Source organism: Xiphophorus maculatus, chromosome 20 (genome assembly GCF_002775205.1).
Source record: "Xiphophorus maculatus strain JP 163 A chromosome 20, X_maculatus-5.0-male, whole genome shotgun sequence".
NCBI classification, from domain to species: domain Eukaryota; kingdom Metazoa; phylum Chordata; class Actinopteri; order Cyprinodontiformes; family Poeciliidae; genus Xiphophorus; species Xiphophorus maculatus.
Genome location: NC_036462.1, coordinates 11,971,240 through 11,988,789, shown reverse-complemented (window position 1 = coordinate 11,988,789; position 17,550 = coordinate 11,971,240). Strand labels below are relative to the sequence as shown.

The following is a 17,550-nucleotide window of genomic DNA, read 5'->3' as shown; positions in this document are numbered from 1 at the left end:
GTAAAACTTTTCTTCAGTCTTTAAAACTATTTGAAAGTCTCTCTGAGACCCTTTAAGAGGCTGGTACTGCAACCTAAAAAAAATCCAAACAAAGAAATCCGACCAAAACTCGAACAGGCGGAATTTATTCCGCTCCTCCTATATTCCCATTACCAGATTTTTCATTGGCCAGAACTCGAGTCCGCTGCTTTCCTATTGGTTGGTTAAGCTGCTCTTTTAGAAGTGACTTGGCCTTCCAGTGTTCCGCTGCGTCGGGATCCGGGGACGCAAATCAAGGGAAACAAATCGTCTGACAGAAGAAAAGTTCATGCTGGAGTTTAGAAACGTCCTTGAAAGACACATGAAGGTAAGAAGTGAAAATGACAAGTGGTTTCTGTTGACTACATGATGAAAACCTTCGACTTTTGATCGCGCTGGTTGTTTCACGTGAGAGTAGAAAGAAAAGAAGAAAAGATTCACTCGAGCCTAGTGGCCAAATCGTTTGACAAAAAAGTATTTAGAAGTTTTTCTTCTTACTTTGAAACATTTTATTTCCTTATGAGCCTAGTTTTTACCTCATCAGTCAGATTGCCTGTTGATCTCAGTGGATGCGCGCAAAGATTTTACTTTGCAGCGACTCCAGTTGTTAAATAATCCTTAATTAACTGAGAAGCAGACACATTTATTTTATTTATCGTTTTTATTTTACGAGTAAAGCTGCGTTGAATTAGGTAGAAAGCCGAGTAAGGCAAGATTGTGGCCTGTATAAAAATTGGGTTGGCTAATAAATCCAATTTAGTATCCAGACATGCTGCATCTGTTGGTGAGGGAAAAGGAAAAGCAGCAGACCTCTCCTGCTCTGTTTCCCCTCAGCTGACCCCCCCATCTTACGGCTGCATAGTCTGAGATATTTGTGCAAATGCTGTTTTTTTTTTCTTATTCTGTTATTTCTTTTCAGATAAGTCACTTGAAAAATAAGAAGAAATATTTTTTGTGCACAAATGAACACTGTTAACCACTTTGCTATCTTGATTATTCTTAAAGAAAAAATGTGAGTGCACTCCAGATTGCTTAATGTATTGGCAGGAAGGCTTTTCCTGCCATTCAGCCTGAGCTTAAGAGCTTATAACCTCTTCGAGACTAAAAAGGGGAATAGTTAATGGACTTTGATTGGATTAGGAGAAAGGATTTTCTTTCTTTGCCCCTATATTTTACAACCACCAACAGCTACACTGAAACCCATAGTCTGCTTGGTCTTCACATATATATTTCACAGTGAAAGCTGGTTCATGTTTTACAAAGATATTTACGGCTTTACAGGTAATACAAATGGGCTGTTGTCGTCCGACATGAAGCTTTGCAGGACATGTAGAAGTATTTGTATTTCCCATGCCATCATCTTTGTATATGTCATGGTTAACTGCTCCTCTCTCAGGGAAACAGTTGTGATACGTTAAAAAGTGACGCCAAGCACGATGGCGCATGCAGGCCTTGGCAAGCCCAGACACTTCTCGCAAAACGTGCACAGCACAGACTTCTCACAGTGATTATGGTGGCCTATGAAATTAGCAAGCAGGCCTGTAAAGCAAAAACTAAAGGAGGGCATGTATATGCTGGAGTTTAATTAGCGTTTTACACTGGTGGTCTAGCCACAGAGTGCTGCTGCAAAGGGGGACTAAAACCTTCTCAAACAGATGCTGCGTGTGGTTTTTCTTCTTCTAGCTTCTGCTCACTGCTTTGCAGAAAAATGTGCTGGATACAGTTAGTTAAGGCACCTTGCAAAAGTATTCATAACCTGTGGCCCTTTTAGATTGTTGTGGAGTTTCAAACACAAACTTTATTGTACTTTTTGATTATGTCGTGGAGTAGAAAGCACGTATTTGGATATAATTTTTATGTAAAAGGAAAAGGACACATTTGTTTCTTTGTATTCAACCCTTAGATCTTTGCTTTACAACCCATAAATGAAACAAGACCTATAGTAACCCCAAATGAGCTGCAGGGATCCACTGCTCAAGTGGACAACTATTATAGAAGAAAAACTAAATCCACTGCTTAAAGAAAGTTATGAGAAATTAATTTTGGAGCTGACCACAATCCATAAAGGGAAAACACCAAAAACGTAGAAGGATGTGCTCTAGTGAGAACACGATGGATTGTTTTGTCCTATATTTAAAATCATACCATCCCAGTATGGGAATGGTATGATTTTACTTTTCTTAAAAAGGGTTAATTGGGAACAGATAATGTGTGCAGAGTTGATGGGATGATGAACAAAGCTTAATTAAGGGTGATCCTGTAAGAAAACCTGTTGGAGGCTCCCAAAGACTTGATACTGGTTCATAGGTTCATCTTCAAGCAGAACAACAACTCTAAGCAAAGAGTCAGAGCTGGAATGGAATGCTTTACATTTCTGGCAAAGTTTTAGCAACAATTATCTCCTAAAACCAAAAACTCCATAAGTAATAGACAACATTTTTTAAAAAAAGCAAAAGAATTAGACAGAACCAGGCACAAGTTCAGGTGTTATAATGAGCCAGTCAATTTCCAGACCTAAATGCTGATGCAAATCTGTTACAGGACCTTAAAACTTGATGTTCACAGAAGATCTCCATTCAATTTGGCTACACTCTATTTCACAGAGCACTTGGCAAACCGTTTCACTTCTATATGAGCAAATCTGGGATTGACTTATTCCAAACCTTCAACTGTTAAATCTATAAAAATGTGGTTCTGTAAAGTATTGATTTAGTTAGGCTACAAACCAAAACACATCATGAATTTTATTCTGTCATTCTCCCTCCACTTGACCCTTATGTAATATTTTATGTTGGTTTACCATATAATTGCAAGTAAAATATGCTTGAATTTTTAGTTGTAATGTGAAAGGTGAAAATCTAGTATAAATCCTTTTGTAAGGGACAGTGCTAAGAGGAGATCATTTTGAATATATTTTGACTTTTAGTTCATCATGACTTCTTTTTTCATAAACCTGTGTTAAAACTCAACAACCTCTCCTTTTAGACATCATAAAACTCAGTTATGGTTACCACAGATTGCTCAAAGCAGAATCCTAATCCATTCATGGATCACAGCCTTTAAGCAAACTGGGAGATTTTTCAGATGCTTCAGCCACTTAAATGGTATTTCTGTTATTCCAACAGCAGTGGATGTGTGTTATTAAGTAGTCAGTCAGTCAGTGGGGTGGAGGTCTAACCCACACGATGAGTCTCGTAAGAAAATGATGTTTAGTGTAGTAACATGGACAGCTTTGATCTTGTTTCAAAGCGAGGCCCGCATGTTTTTACTTGGGCAGAGTGCGGCTGGATGCTGGAGATGTAGACACCGCGGGGCTTGTCAACAGAACCAACACAGCTGGGAGATTAAAGCACACAGACTCTACAAAGGGGCTACTTCTCATTTCCAACTCAAAAATAACTGTCACAGCACCCATTAGGGTTTGAACTCTTGGCAAAACAAAAAGATATTTTAAAGTTCTGCGACTTCATCAGTTCGATGACTTTTGGACCTGAATGGGTAAATGAAAGTGGAAAAGTTTGAATCTGATTTGTCTGCAACCAGTACCGGTTGCAGATAGATCAGATTCCACTTGTGGTGTTTTAATTTGGCGAAGCTTAATTTAAGTCTTCCTGTAAACTAAACCTAAAATATCAAGGTTTTGTTTCTCATTTATTAAATAAAATCTTCCTTGCTCTACTTTAGAAAATTATTTCATTGGAAGATAATAACCACATGTCCACTGAAGGCTCATAAATACGTGGAAGAGATTAGATGTCTGCCTCGATGTCTGATTTCTGGGAAGTGGAAAACAAAGGGCTTAATATAAAGAAAAAAAAACTATATACCTGAAAAATTGTTGTACAGTCACAATGAGAAAACTGATGAGAAAGGATTATGGGCTTTTCTGTGTTTCCTGTTTTAGACTTGTTTAATATTTTGCTCAACTAAAGATATGCCTGGTCTAGATCATTTTGTTCTGTCTTTTTTCTCAACAGACCAAAGTGAACATGGAGAGCCTGAGCAAGCCGGAGTTGCTGATGCTCTTTAGCATCCTGGAAGGAGAGCTGCAGGCTCGGGATGTTGTCATTGAAGCTCTAAAGGTAACAATAATTGAATAGTAAAATCCTTCACAGCTCATAATGTCTTTTTCCTTTAAATAATGTCTCATCATAATCTCACCTAATTAAGTGCCCTGGATGTGGGTACTTGGCATATTGACTAAGCATTCTTTGGATTTTTTTTTTTAGATAAACTTTTTCAGAATATACAGAGCAGAGTGAGGTTTCCTCAAACATGACAGAGAGTAAACAGACATTTTGGCAAAGTGAAATCTTGAAATCTTGTGTCTTGCAGTGAGGGGATTGAGCGGCTCTGTAAAAGCCCTGGGGTAGCTTTTTACATGTGGTGGTTTGACTCCAGTTTTCTTCTTTGCGGGAATGGGTCTCTGTAAATTACCATAAGTGATCACCTCCACCTGCAAGTAACCACCATATTCAACATGATAGGAGTTGCATTGTCCAGGTTTGTAGTCCTCCGTGTCAATTGCGGACAAAGGAGGTGATTGAAGGATTTGCTGGGAGTGAAAATTATTGTTCCATGTAAGAGGATTTGGACAACAATTAAGGAGTGTCAAGTTGTCAAAAAGTTATTATCTAAACACTCAAAACCAGAATCTTGGCTTGTGTTTGCCATAACAGAAAACTGACAGAAAGTGCTGTCATTTCCTGAAGCGGGTTAAAAATGTAACTCCCATAACCGTCAAGATAAACTGTTGCATATCTTGATTATGCAGCAGCTTTGAAAAAAGGTGAGATCTGCACTTATGAAACAAGTAAACAATGCCGGAGTCTCAGTTCTCATCATTAACATCCAGGTTTTGCAGCAATTAGAGCAGAGAAAGCGCTGCCGAGTGTTTTGTGTTTGTGTCTGCACCTCATTCCTTCACTTCCCCTGTGATCTGACATATAAGGCAAGAGAAGTTATATCTCAGTAGGTATCTGATGACCTAATGTGAGCGAGGGCCAGAGTGAATAAATGGACTTACGTGAACTGGACTTATGTGAACCCTTAGGGAAATACTTTTTGATAAGTATTAATTTACTAAGCTGTTGAAATACAGATACAATGAATGGACAAAAAACCTTTTTCTTGAGTCATGCCAGTTGCACAACTAATTCGTTGAGCTTCGTAGAGTTGCAGATGTTTTTATCAGCTTAAACTGATGGATGGAGTCCTACCTTGTATTAAAGGTAGGGCATGTAGGGGAAGGAGAAGGAATTTACTTTGGGTTATATATGAAATTTTGAAAACGCCTGAATTTCGATGTTTCCAATTTCAAACTAAATAAAAATCCAGTATTGGTACCATCATCTGCAATCAGCCTTTGACTCTGTGGAAGAAACAGAAGAATAATGACCTTCAGCTTGTCTTCATTGTTTTTTCTGGTGTCCCTTATCTTCCTTTTTTCTAACTTCATTGATCCTCAGTTTTTTGGCCAGTGTCCTAGTGGAAAATGAAATCAGATCCATAAAGCATAAATTTCTCTGCAATTTACTGGTACGTGGCTGCTCAGACTTTGGTCTTGGTAAAACACAGAGGATCAACACCAGCAGATTACATGGATCCCCAAATCATTACTGACTGTGGAACCGTCACACTGAACTTCAAGCAACCTTTCTTATCTATTCTTTCTCCAAACTATGAGACCTTTATTTCCCATTGAAAAGCAAAATGTATAGTAAACGAAGGAAGAAACAGCTGATCCTGAGGCTGCAGTCCAATTGTGAATTATCACAATGTTTTCTAATCAGAGGCTCTCACTGTTACTTGTGCACCATCTTTTCACCAAACATTTTTACACTCAACTCTCCGATGATTTTCTTTGATGTAGCACTCTGTGAACAACCAGCTTCTTACCTGTGTGGCTTACTCTACTCATGAAGTGTATCAGTGACTGTCTGCTTTAGAGCAAAGTCAAAAATGTTTCACATGATTGTGCAGTCCATAACATGGCAAATACCATAACATGGTATTTCTATACATGTTTTCTAAATTGCCTTATGTCATATTCTAATTTTTTACGATACTGAATTTTTGGATTTCATTATCTTCAATCCATAAATCATCATAATTAACATAATTAAAGGCTGGAAGTACATCCCTCAGACACGACTCCAGTGTGGGACAACAAAACACATTTCTGTTCTATTCTATGCTTTTGTAATAAATGGACATTTTGGATTTACATTTGAAAATAAATACATTTTTCAGTGGTAGTCTATTTTATTAAGATTTTCCCATTATTCCCAAAAAGTATCAATGATTTTGATAATCATTTCAGTTTTTAGCAACATCCTCAAGTTGAAATTTATATTTTTGTATATTAAATGATAATTGAAAATAAGATAAAATATCATTGAAAAGCATTGCATTTAACTTCATGTAGACTTATCAAAAGATGTTAACACACCAAACAACTGTATGAGAAGTTGGTCTAGGCATGCTTATCTGAGTCATTGTGGATGTGTCATATCCTTGTCAGTATCATATGAGAAATATTTAAAATAAACATAGATCACTATGGTAGTAACACAGTGTAGGATAGATTTATTTTTAGTAAATTTGTCATCAAACTCATTTGTGTGTGTTTTCATTTACAGCCCTTTTCTCTATCTGGCTAAAAAAATAAAACCCACAAGTTTTTATCTACACATTATCAGTGCTTTTTCCCATGGTGAAGTGTGGGATATGAGATATGAACCAATATGAGTTTTGCCTTTCTGCTTTTTTTGTAGCTTTTTTCTTTTGACGGTTCTCTAAATTTAATTGTGCAGAGCTATCAATGGCATTCTAACTATCTGCTGTGTCTCCCCCCCCCCCCTTGTGACTCACTTCTACAGCTGCTTTACAAAGTGTGACTTTCAAGAGGAAGGAAGTGTTTGGCAATGCTTATATTTGGCACTCAAAACTCTGTGGTGATCCAGCAGTCATTTTGGTTTTGGGAAAAAATAACTTTTTAGGTCCAAATGAGACTCAAAAATGAAAATGAGCCTTTAATTAACCGTCAAATTCTCATGGTGTGGTTGACTGCAGTTTCCAAGCAGAGCTACTTCAAATAGCTTTGCCGTCTGTTTTGCTGAAAAGCCAGTGTTGAAGTAGAAATACGAATTGTGTGTCTAGGTCTGAGATTCATCTGCTGATTAGATTGAGTGTCATCAATGAGAAATTAATTGCCTTTTTATCTGGAGTTGCTACTAGACAGCAGTTTAGCCTTTCTCCTGCAGAGAATACAAAATACAAACACTGGCATGAGGGACTATTTATCAGCTTGAAAAAATAGCTACTGCAATATCTTGGACTGTAGACTATAAATGCATCCTGGTCAGCCTCTCTTTTTGTTTTACACAGATCTTGTTCCCACCGTTTCACATCTGAAGGATTCCAGGCATGTGTCGGCAAAAGATAAGCTGGAAACGGTACAGCTGCGGCTTGCCATATACAGACACGCCGATGTTGCCAAGAACTGAAGCCAACAAACAAAGCATGAATAATGAGGCTAGACTGTGATGCAGAACTGAAAGCGTATGGGTGTTTTACTGTATGATGTAATAAAATTATAATCGTGAATGCTAAGTGTTAGGTGGCATTGGGGAAAGTTTCCTGAAACCAGTGTTTTGTTTTTTTTTATGCCTGAGCACCACTTTCTGAAAATGGAGGGTTCGTGTGAAGAAAATGTAGCATTTCTTTGTGTTGTTTAGCTGCACAGCTATCTTTGCACTGAAGGAGAACTGAGAAAGGTGACAGGAGAAGTACAGTAGGGTTTGCGAAGATATTTAAAAAATAGTTAGCTTTAACTGTAAAGTGACACATTAGACAGTCACTACCAGGAAGAGGGAGAAGCCTGTTGCCAGGTTACTTGACTTTAGGAATAACAGTCCTGTATTAAACTTTCATCAGTGACACTGAACCATTATTAGCTAATTATTTTGTATAAGTCAACATTTGCATTTTAACATCTTGGAGTCCTGCCCTGAATAGCACGTAATCCAGTTACTGAGGTTCTGAGTGGTCATGTGGCTTTCTTTAATGCTCACATGTGAGAGGCATTTTTGAATACTCCTGGGTGCAGTGTGTTTTCCTGCTTCACCCCTCTCTGCCGTTTGATCCGCCTTCACACCATCCTTGACAGACCAGTTCAAAAACGGCAGCAAAGCCTCCGGGCCGTGCTCTGCTCTTCCTGTGCTGAATGAGCCAATACTGATGATGTAGGAAATGACAAGCCTAAACCTTCTGATCTGTCTTGAACTTTGGTTATATGTCAGCGCTAATTCATCATCCCTCCCTGCACTTCCCATTAATCACCAGAGCTCACATAGCTTCACTGAGTTTCTGGTAATTCATTTTAATCTGATTTGACTGGACCTTTTAAGTTTCAAAGCAAAAGTCATAAAGCAGGGTTTTGGCTCAAGTTTACATCTCATTTGATTTACGGAACAACAGCACCCCTGATAAAGATATGTGCAAAACCCTTAAAGGTGGGACGTTATGTAAAATAGAATTTTCTTTAGCTATTTATTATGTTATAATGCAACTTCATCATTAAAAAGATATTTAGAGTGTTGCTTTAATTATTTTCAAACATGTTTGAGGAAACCTTGAATTTCCCATGGCAGCCATACAGGGTTGCCTTAGTGCTTGCTTTCACAAAGTGCTGCCTACAAGCCAAAAGCTGCAGTCTCCAAGTTGAACTTCTGAACCTTCTCTGCTAAGCTCCTCCAGACTAGCGGCGGCAGCAATTAGCAAACACCTGGTAGAACTGGCATCTGCTGAGCACTTCTCAGTCACAATGTGCACTCTAAATTTTTTATAATTTAATGAAGGCACTGATACAAGTGGGTTTTGTTCTATAGTGACACATCCACATTAAGTCAAATTATTTTTTAGTGTGTCATTTTAATTCCTCACCGACTCCTGGCATAATTGTGTTTTCAGCTAATGAATTGCAGTGAAGTCTAGAGGATTGTGTAGAATGAGTCCACTGTAAACAATCCTTTATTAAAGAGAGAAAAAAGTAGGTTGGTGGGTAAAAAACATTCAGTTAAAGAACTGAGAGGGTAAATATTACAATGCAGAGATGTATCTAAATTCTTCTTGACTTCAGGTTAATTTCTAATGTCAGCCTGGTATCATTCTTTTGGAACTCTGCGATTCCCTCTGTCAAGCAGGATATAGTGTTTTCTCTAATCTCCTGATCCTGCTTTGTTGAAATCTCACCAAGATATAGCTCTTCTGCTGGCCTAAACCATCTTTCTCTCCTCACTCACACACCAGCCCCCCCTTTTCACAGCGGGCCTAAAGGCATCTGCTGAACTTGAAAAGTCTCGCCGCCATTATCTCTTTTTTTTGTAATGAGTTAAACAGACAGCAGGTCTGCCTTGGACAAAGGCCAGTGCGGAGCAGCTGTCCTGCTAAAGATAGACAGACTCACACCATCTGTTGCTCCTTCCTCCACTCAGCACCATTTTTCTTGGGTTTTTGAAGTGTTTCCTCTCTCTGTTCCTCCTCCATTATCTGCTGTTTTAGATCTGTTAAGTCATTTGAGATGGTGATCATGCCGTGCAGAATGCAGAATTTTATTTCCTGTTTTAATGAAAGCAAAGCAACAGCAGTTTCTGTTAACTTCAAGTGATAACTGGATTTTTTAAATTATCAAATAAAATTCACTTGGAAGAGGTTAATAAGTATGTCATGCAGTTTTGCAGTCTGAAGATTTTGATTAATCTGGCAACTACTAATTTATTTAGTAGCTTCTTGGACACTTTCAGTGTAATGCATAATGTCAGCACTAAACAGATTCATAAAGTTGTGTGAATTATTATTCTAAAACAACTCCATTGATGTAATCGTTGTGGATAAAACTGTGCTGAACACGGGTTAGATATCAGTCACAGAAATTGCTAAAACTCAGTCTGAGATGAGTTAATTGAAATTTCCCAACACTGGGAAAACAACCTGATTAAGCTATTTGCAGGTAATAAATGCATTAAAAAACTTGAGTTTTTAATGCTCTCTCATGCTAAATGCAAATGCAGATTTGATTCTAACATAGCACCACTACTAATAAGCACTTGGCGTCTCTCTGTGCTGATATATTTTGACAACATTTAAGTTATGAATTATGCATGAAATAGCCACCTATACTTATGCATATTAGTATAGATTACAGCAAAAGCAAATAACATTACATCATAAAACACTATTTTAAATTATTGAGCTATTTGTGTTATGGAGTTGCATGAAAAATACACCATCTAATGAAAGCCTGTAAAACATTTTAGTAATAGGGGGAAAAAACTGTCATGCTGGTTGAATTTTGGGAAAAGCACAGAGGTTTTACACAAGGAAGAATTTTCTCCCAGCAGCTATCAGACTTTCTATCACAGAACCTAATTTAGTTGCTTAAATACCTGCGTTATATTCTTGTAAATATTCTGTTATTGCATCAAATACAACACGCCTGTAGTATTATTTTTAATTATCTTTTTCACTTGTACATTTCTTAGAATCTACATATGATGTTTTCCCTGACTGTAGTTTAGATTTTTATCATATCACAGTTTGTCTTTGTAATTCCTAACCTATTCAGTGAGGTGCTAATTTCTAGTTAAATTAAATGTCCAAATTGTGCTTAAAATCATGCAGATGCTTTTTGAAATGCAAAATAAAACCTTGTAATACAAAACATTCTAACAGATGCCTGTTGGAATGGATAAGATTGTGAGCTCACAGACAACACCCAGCAACTTGAGCCAAGTCTACTTGCTAACTACGCGCATAAACAATATACAAGTATTTCTTTTTTTTATTTGGATTTAATTACAGGCTGGTTTAGCATGCTTGTAAAACACCATGTAAGGATTTTACAATCACATGCACTACAATTAGAATGACTCACTTAAAATGGTTAATTGTTACACCATTTTTTTATTTATTTATTTTTTTTACAATTTTTAAGATCACTTTTGAATGTAGAAACGTCATTCTGATGTGATTCCACCTGACAGATGTTCTTAAAAGTTTAGGAGGAACCTTCTACATGACCTGCAGTTCTCTGTTAATTTAAACAATGAAACCCTAAAACATTTTTCCAATGAGTGTGGCTGAAGAGAAGACAACATTGACCTGACACAGAAATAGGTGCACGTTACTCCCATTTCCTGAACTTTAAAGGCGTTTTTTGTGTGTGTAAATATTTAGTAGTGCCATCTGCTTGGTGAATCCAGTGCAGAGATTAAGTAAAGTGTGAGCAAAACATCTGCTAAAAAGGAAGAGATTGCAACGCTTTGTGAATTTCCTCCAGCATGTGTTTAAAAGTTTACATATGCAGTTTAAATCTTCCCTCTGGGTCTGAGATACAAGAGCCTAAGAGTAGAATCACACAGCATGACCGAGTTACTAAATCTCTGCAAATAAAAGTCTGACTCCTCTTTTTGTCTTCTCCTCAGGCCCAATGTAAAGAGCTGTTCATCCAGGAGCGCTATGGTAGGTACAACCTCAGTGACCCCTTCCACGCCTTGCAGAGAGACAATGAAATTGTTGGGGGCCCAAATAAGGAACCTGGTCACTCCTCCCCCACCTCCAACCCTCTGGTGGTTCTCAAACTGGTGGTGAGCCACTGCAGGAAGATGCAAGAGAAGATGCTGGCCCAGCTGGCTGCAGCTGAGAGCAGGCACAGGAGGGTGAGCTCCAATACTTGGTATTTTAAGAGATTCAAACCAAGTAACTGATGTAAAAACTAAAACAAATAGAGCACTGGTGGTTATTTCTATTTCAAACAAAATTCTGTGTGAAAGCAGTGTAAGCTTATGTGTGATGTGATAATGGATTTTTTTCCCACACAAATAAAAAGATTGATGAACCTGTTCATTTAACTGCAACATTTTCAAATCTATTAAATTAAATCTCACTTCCATCACAGTCTGTTGGGTTTTTAGGAACATGATTAAATACACATTTATGTTTTCAGCACACACATTCAAAAGGTGTTCATAACAGGCTGAGTGAAACAGAATAAAATATTCATTTTGGATTCAAAACCTAACTTGAGTAAATGGCAGATATTTTTATTTAGTATCTGGGGCACTTGCACTTCATAATATATACGGTGTTTTGAAGCAAGATCAATTTTACTTTTTGATGCAGTCAACCAAACTCACTGGCAGGCATGGGCTAAAATCCTAAAACCTTTTGTCAAACCTTTGCTTTTAAGCCTTTACTGCCTGAATTTATTTACAGTGGTATACAAAACATTATTTGTCTTTTTAACACCAAACTGATTATAAATTAAGTAGAGATTGTTAATGTGTATATCATACACATTAACAATTCCTTCTCATTTTAAGTAGGAAAATGAGTAAAATTAGGTTTAATTGTGTATAACACAATCATGTGTATAGCCAATCATTAGATGGCAGCACAGGGTTTCCAATACAATCCTGGGTTCAGATGAATTAACAGATATTAGTGGTTCATATACGTCGCTTCAGCTATGTGATGGTTTGTGGGAAATTTGTGACACTAATGTACCAGGTATTAATGAGATGTCAGAGAGACACAAATGGAGTGACCAGAAATAGCTCAGGCTATGTGGAGCATGTAGGAGAGCTGTGTCCCTACATGTTGCTGTGAACTTCCTGCCAGTCAGTTGACAAATTCAGATGTAAATGTTTCCAGCTGCAAAAAATAAAAGGAACTATGTAGCAATCCTCTTAAAGTTCTGCTATTTCAAACCAAAGGTTTATTAGTTTACTGACATGTCTGTTAAGCAGCAAACTGCAGGCTAGCTACCTCAGGAGATAGCCCAACTACTGTAATTAACCAGTGAAACTTAACTGAACGTTTATAATTTTGTGTAATAAAACCTGCTCAGACTTTTATTTTAGCAAATATTTATTCTCAGTTTAAAGTACCGGTAATCCCTGGTATCCAAATAAAAAATAATATTCTTTATATCTTGATTAATAAATGGGTTAATTAGCAGTTGTAAAAAATAATTGTACTGTTCCATATTTAACAAAAGTAATTAGATTATTTTAAGGTTTTTTGAAAGCGTTTACAACAACAGGTTTTGAGAAACAGGTTTCATATCTTGAGAATATTAAGTTGCCCCATAACAGGGACCTACAACCTTTACAATCCAAAGAGCCATTTTTGCCCTCAGTCCAGCTTCGTAAAACTCATTTCAAGCCACAAATGTTACCTGACCTTTGAAGAAGGACATCTCATAATTTTTGATGAGTTTCTACAGTAGGACATTTCGGTCAATGTTACTCAGTTATTATATAATAAAACAAAATTTAAAAATCTGTAAAAAAACTTGCATTCCTTATATTCTTTTCTTTTTAAAACATTAGTCTATAATTTATCAATTTTATCCAAAGTTATGAAGAGCCGTTGTGGAAGGTACAACGAGTCACTCTGCAACTCTGGAGCCACAAGACGTAGATGCCTGGTTCAGGATGACTTTTTGTTCTATTTTGTGTTTGCTTTAGGTTATTGCAGACCTGGAGGAGGAAAAGAGGAGGCATGCTGAGGACACAGCAGAGGGAGATGATGTCACCTACATCCTGGAAAAGGAGAGAGAGCGCTTACAACAACAGGTGCTTTGTTTCAAAGACATTTGCCTCAGCCAGAAACTGAATGACTGACTGAATTTTTTACAATATGAGCTGGGTTATAGACAGGAAACAAAATGTCTTCCAACTAATGACTGTTTCTTGATGGCATGAAACTGTCTTCGCTTGCAGCTGGAATTTGAGCGGAGTCAGGTCCGCCGTCTGGAAAAGGAGCAGAGACGGATTACTGAGCAGCTCGAAGAAGAACGGGCTCAGCACAAGCAGCTCTCCTGTGCTCTGGCCAAAGAGTGCAAGTGGGCGAGTGCCAGGGCTCTGGAGGAGGGTCACCGCCTGACGGAGCTGAACCGCAAACTTGACAAGGTCCTAACATTTTGAATCCAAGTACCTCATCCTTTTGATTCTGTTATAAACAGTTGGCTTTATATAATTAGGAAAAAGATGCCTGTCAGACTCTGCGAAAGGAGCTGGACGAGGAAAGGATGCGAGCCCTGAGGATGGAGGCAAGGGTGGAGGAGCAGCTTGCTGAGTTCGACACAGAACGGGAACAGCTTCGCTCGCGGCTGAAGAAGGAAGAAGCTCATTGCTCCGATCTACAACAACAGGTGTGAACACTTTGACAAACTGCACCTTGTGGTGGAGTACTTTCATTAAATTACTTCATCTCATGCAATGAATTTAATTTATGATAAGGTGGAAGAGCTGAAGAGGAAGCTGGAAGAAGTGCAAGAAGTCTTTGCCTCTTCAAATGAGGCAACAGGAAGAGATCGGGTTAGAAAGGTTCCTGCAGGAAGCTTATCAGTGGACAGCATTAAGGTTGAGGACATTGAAGAAGACCATGCATCTGAACAGCCAAAGCCCCGATCTTACTGTCCAGGGGAGGCCAATGGGTTTCATATATCAAGCATACATGCAGAGAAGACATCCTGTCAGAATGGAAATGAGATGCAAACATCGCTTTCTTACTCCGGTGCAGTGTTTACGCCTCAGTCTCGTTCCTCGCCCTGCACTTCGCCTGTTCTTGCCAAACGCACCACAGGCAGTGTGAGCCAGGGAGGATACCAGTCTCCATATCAGGCTGGGATCAACCAGCGTTTCCATGCTGCGTGGCACAAGTTCCAGAGTTCCTTTGAGCCGGATTCACAGTTCCAGCCTGCTCAACCTGTCCCCTTGCTCTCACCAAAAGAGCTCTCCCCTGTGACTAGCAGCTCGTCTCCTGAGGCCAGCCCAGTCAAGCAAATGGCCCGGAGCACAGTCACTCAGGTTCTGTCCCGGTTTACCTCCGTCCAGCAGAGCGGGTCGATGAAACAGGGCACACCAAATAACTCCCCGTTTGGTACAGACTACCGTAGCCTTGCAGCACCCCTGTCTCCTGCCACTGGGAGGGCCACAGGGGCAGTTCCACAGGGGGTCCGATCACCAACCATCTCCAGGGTGGAAAGGGGAAACCCCCCGCCTATTCCTCCAAAGAAACCCGGTCTGGCCCAGGCTCCGCTTTCTCCAGCAGCCGTTCCAAAATCTGGCAGCCATTTCTCAGAGAGCCCCCTGTCCGGTAGCTGTGGCCTCAGCTCAAACCAGGAGGGCGTCAAAGAACTCGACATGGTGGTCTCATCAAATTAACCCATTGTTCAGCCTTCAGATACTTAATTGCGGGATCATCTAATGGTTATAACTGAGACTTATACAAGTCAGGATTTATATTAGTTCTTTAACAAAAATCCCTCTCATATTGTTATATGTATTTATTAAATGTAGTTTAAACATCAACAGAGGCACCATTTTAGGTGGCAATAAAGAAGTAAAGTCTAACATCTAAAAAAAAAAAAGTACATCCACACTAATGAGCTCTCATTCGATCCCCTTACATGAGTCTGAAGTGTTTTGCTGGTTAATGTATATAAAAAAAAATCATCATTGAATACTACAAGTTTTACAGAAGTTTATGTGCTACCAAGTCTTATTTTATTGTACAGTCTTAGTATTAAAAGTTATGAATGTTTCAGAGTCTATTAATCATACATGACATCTACATTGATTCTTTGATATTCTCTTTGCGTAGTGATGTTTATCAAAGAGAATGATTACATGCAGTTACTGTTGGAAGAGATTTTCAAGTTGAATGTTATGCCTTTGACATTAGCGGAATCCTGCATTACTTAACTATAAACCTTTGCTATAATTAGTATCAGGGTTCTTCTGCCATGTTGATTATTTCTGCCTTTATCACATGCTTTACATGCTGGTTGAAAAGTGACATATTTAATAAACTACTCAAAGTTAAAGTGTGTATGTTGTAATTGACAACCTTATAAGGTTTGTGTATATTTCATAAAACAACAACAGTCTCATGTGTTAAACCATTATGGCTTCTTCTGTACAGAATTTATAAGTACTTTAATTCTTTACCTGGGCACTGGAGTTGTGATGGCCTGATGATTGGTCCACTGGGTCTGTCCTTATGACAGCTGGGATAGACGCTGAATCTGGAAGTTAGGAAACACTGAATAGGACAAAATGGGCAATAAAAATAAATTAATGTGTTATTTTTTTTCTATTTTTAAGGTGGAACAAGTTGCTTATCTCTTTAATGACTATTAGCAATAGTTGCAAAGTTGCACTGTCCTTGAAATTCCGCCAGAGGCCACTGTTTCATATGTTTTTGTTCGGTTGACTTTTTTCATCATAATGCAACACTATTCCTTTAGTTTTCTTAGAATTACATTTTACTTATATTTTACATATTTACATGACATGTTATTTTACAAAGAATTCAGTATGTATACTGAGTTGTTTGTCTTGATCCAATGAGCTTTACTCTTAACATAAGCTGTAGAGTAATCCACTCAACAAAAATATAAATGCAACACTTTTATTTTTGCTCTCATTTTTCATGAGATGGACTCAAAGATCTAAAATTCATTCCAGTTAAACAATACTACCATTTCTTTCAAATGTCCACAAATCTGTCTAAATGTTTGATAGTGAGCACTTCTGCTTTGCTGAGATAATCCATCCCACCTCACAGGTGTGCCACATCAAGATGCTGATCTGACATCATGATTAGTGCACAGGTGTACCTTATACTGCCCACAATAAAAGGCCACTCTGAAATGCGCAGTTTTGTCTCAGCAAAATGCCACAGATGTCGCAAGCATTGAGGGAGCGTGCAATTGGCATGCTGACAGCAGGAATGTCAACCAGATCTGTTGCTCGTGCATTGAATGTTCATTTCTCCACCATAAGCCGTCTCCAGAGAATATGGCAGTACATCCAACCAGCCTTACAACCGCAGACCATGTGTAACCACACCAGCCCAGGACCTCCACATCCTGCAGGTTCACCTCCAAGATTGTCTGAGACCAGCCACTCAGACAGCTGCTGAAACAATTGGTTTGCATAGCCAAAGAATTTCTGCACAAACTGTCAGAAACCGTCTCAGGGAAGCTCAACTGCATGCTCGTCGTCCTCATCGGGGTCTTAACCTGACTCCAGATCGTCGCCATAACAGACTTGAGTGGGCAAATGCTCACATCCGATGGCGTCCGGCACGTTGGAGAGGTGTTCTCTTCACGGATGAATCTCTGTTTACATTGTTCAGGGCAGATGGCAGACAGCGTGTGTGGCGTCGTGTGGGTGAGCGCTTTGCTGATGCCAATGTTGTGGATCGAGTGGCCCATGGTGGTGGTGGGGTTATGGTATGGGCAGGCATCTGTTATGGACGAAGAACATAGGTGCATTTTATTGATGGCATTTTGAATGCACAGAGATACCGTGATGAGATCCTGAGGCCCATTGTTGTGCCATATATCCATGAACGTCACCTCATGTTTCAGCAAGATAATGTACGGCCCCATGTTGCAAGGATCTGTACACAATTCTTGGAAGCTGAAAATGTCCCAGTTCTTGCATGGCCAGCATA

At 38.8% G+C, this 17,550-nt stretch overlaps 1 protein-coding gene across 1 annotated transcript; it reads left to right on the top strand.

Annotated features, from left to right (window-relative positions):
- Nucleotides 1-247: 247 nt before the first annotated feature.
- On the top strand, nt 248-16,494 carry cttnbp2nl (CTTNBP2 N-terminal like). Its single transcript, XM_014474699.2, has 7 exons — nt 248-346; nt 3,996-4,100; nt 11,505-11,738; nt 13,551-13,658; nt 13,806-13,994; nt 14,066-14,236; nt 14,325-16,494. The coding sequence occupies exons 1-7, from the start codon at nt 308-310 to the stop codon at nt 15,249-15,251; spliced, it is 1,773 nt and encodes a 590-aa protein (XP_014330185.1). The 5' UTR covers nt 248-307; the 3' UTR covers nt 15,252-16,494.
- Nucleotides 16,495-17,550: the final 1,056 nt, after the last annotated feature.

Excerpts from the sequence above, each read along its gene's own strand:
- cttnbp2nl (XM_014474699.2), top strand. The coding sequence starts at position 308 with ATGCTGGAGTTTAGAAACGTCCTTGAAAGACACATGAAG. Across the intron at positions 11,739-13,550 it reads CTGAGAGCAGGCACAGGAGG|GTTATTGCAGACCTGGAGGA; the intron begins GTGAGCTCCAAT and ends TGTTTGCTTTAG. Across the intron at positions 13,995-14,065 it reads TGAACCGCAAACTTGACAAG|GAAAAAGATGCCTGTCAGAC; the intron begins GTCCTAACATTT and ends TTATATAATTAG.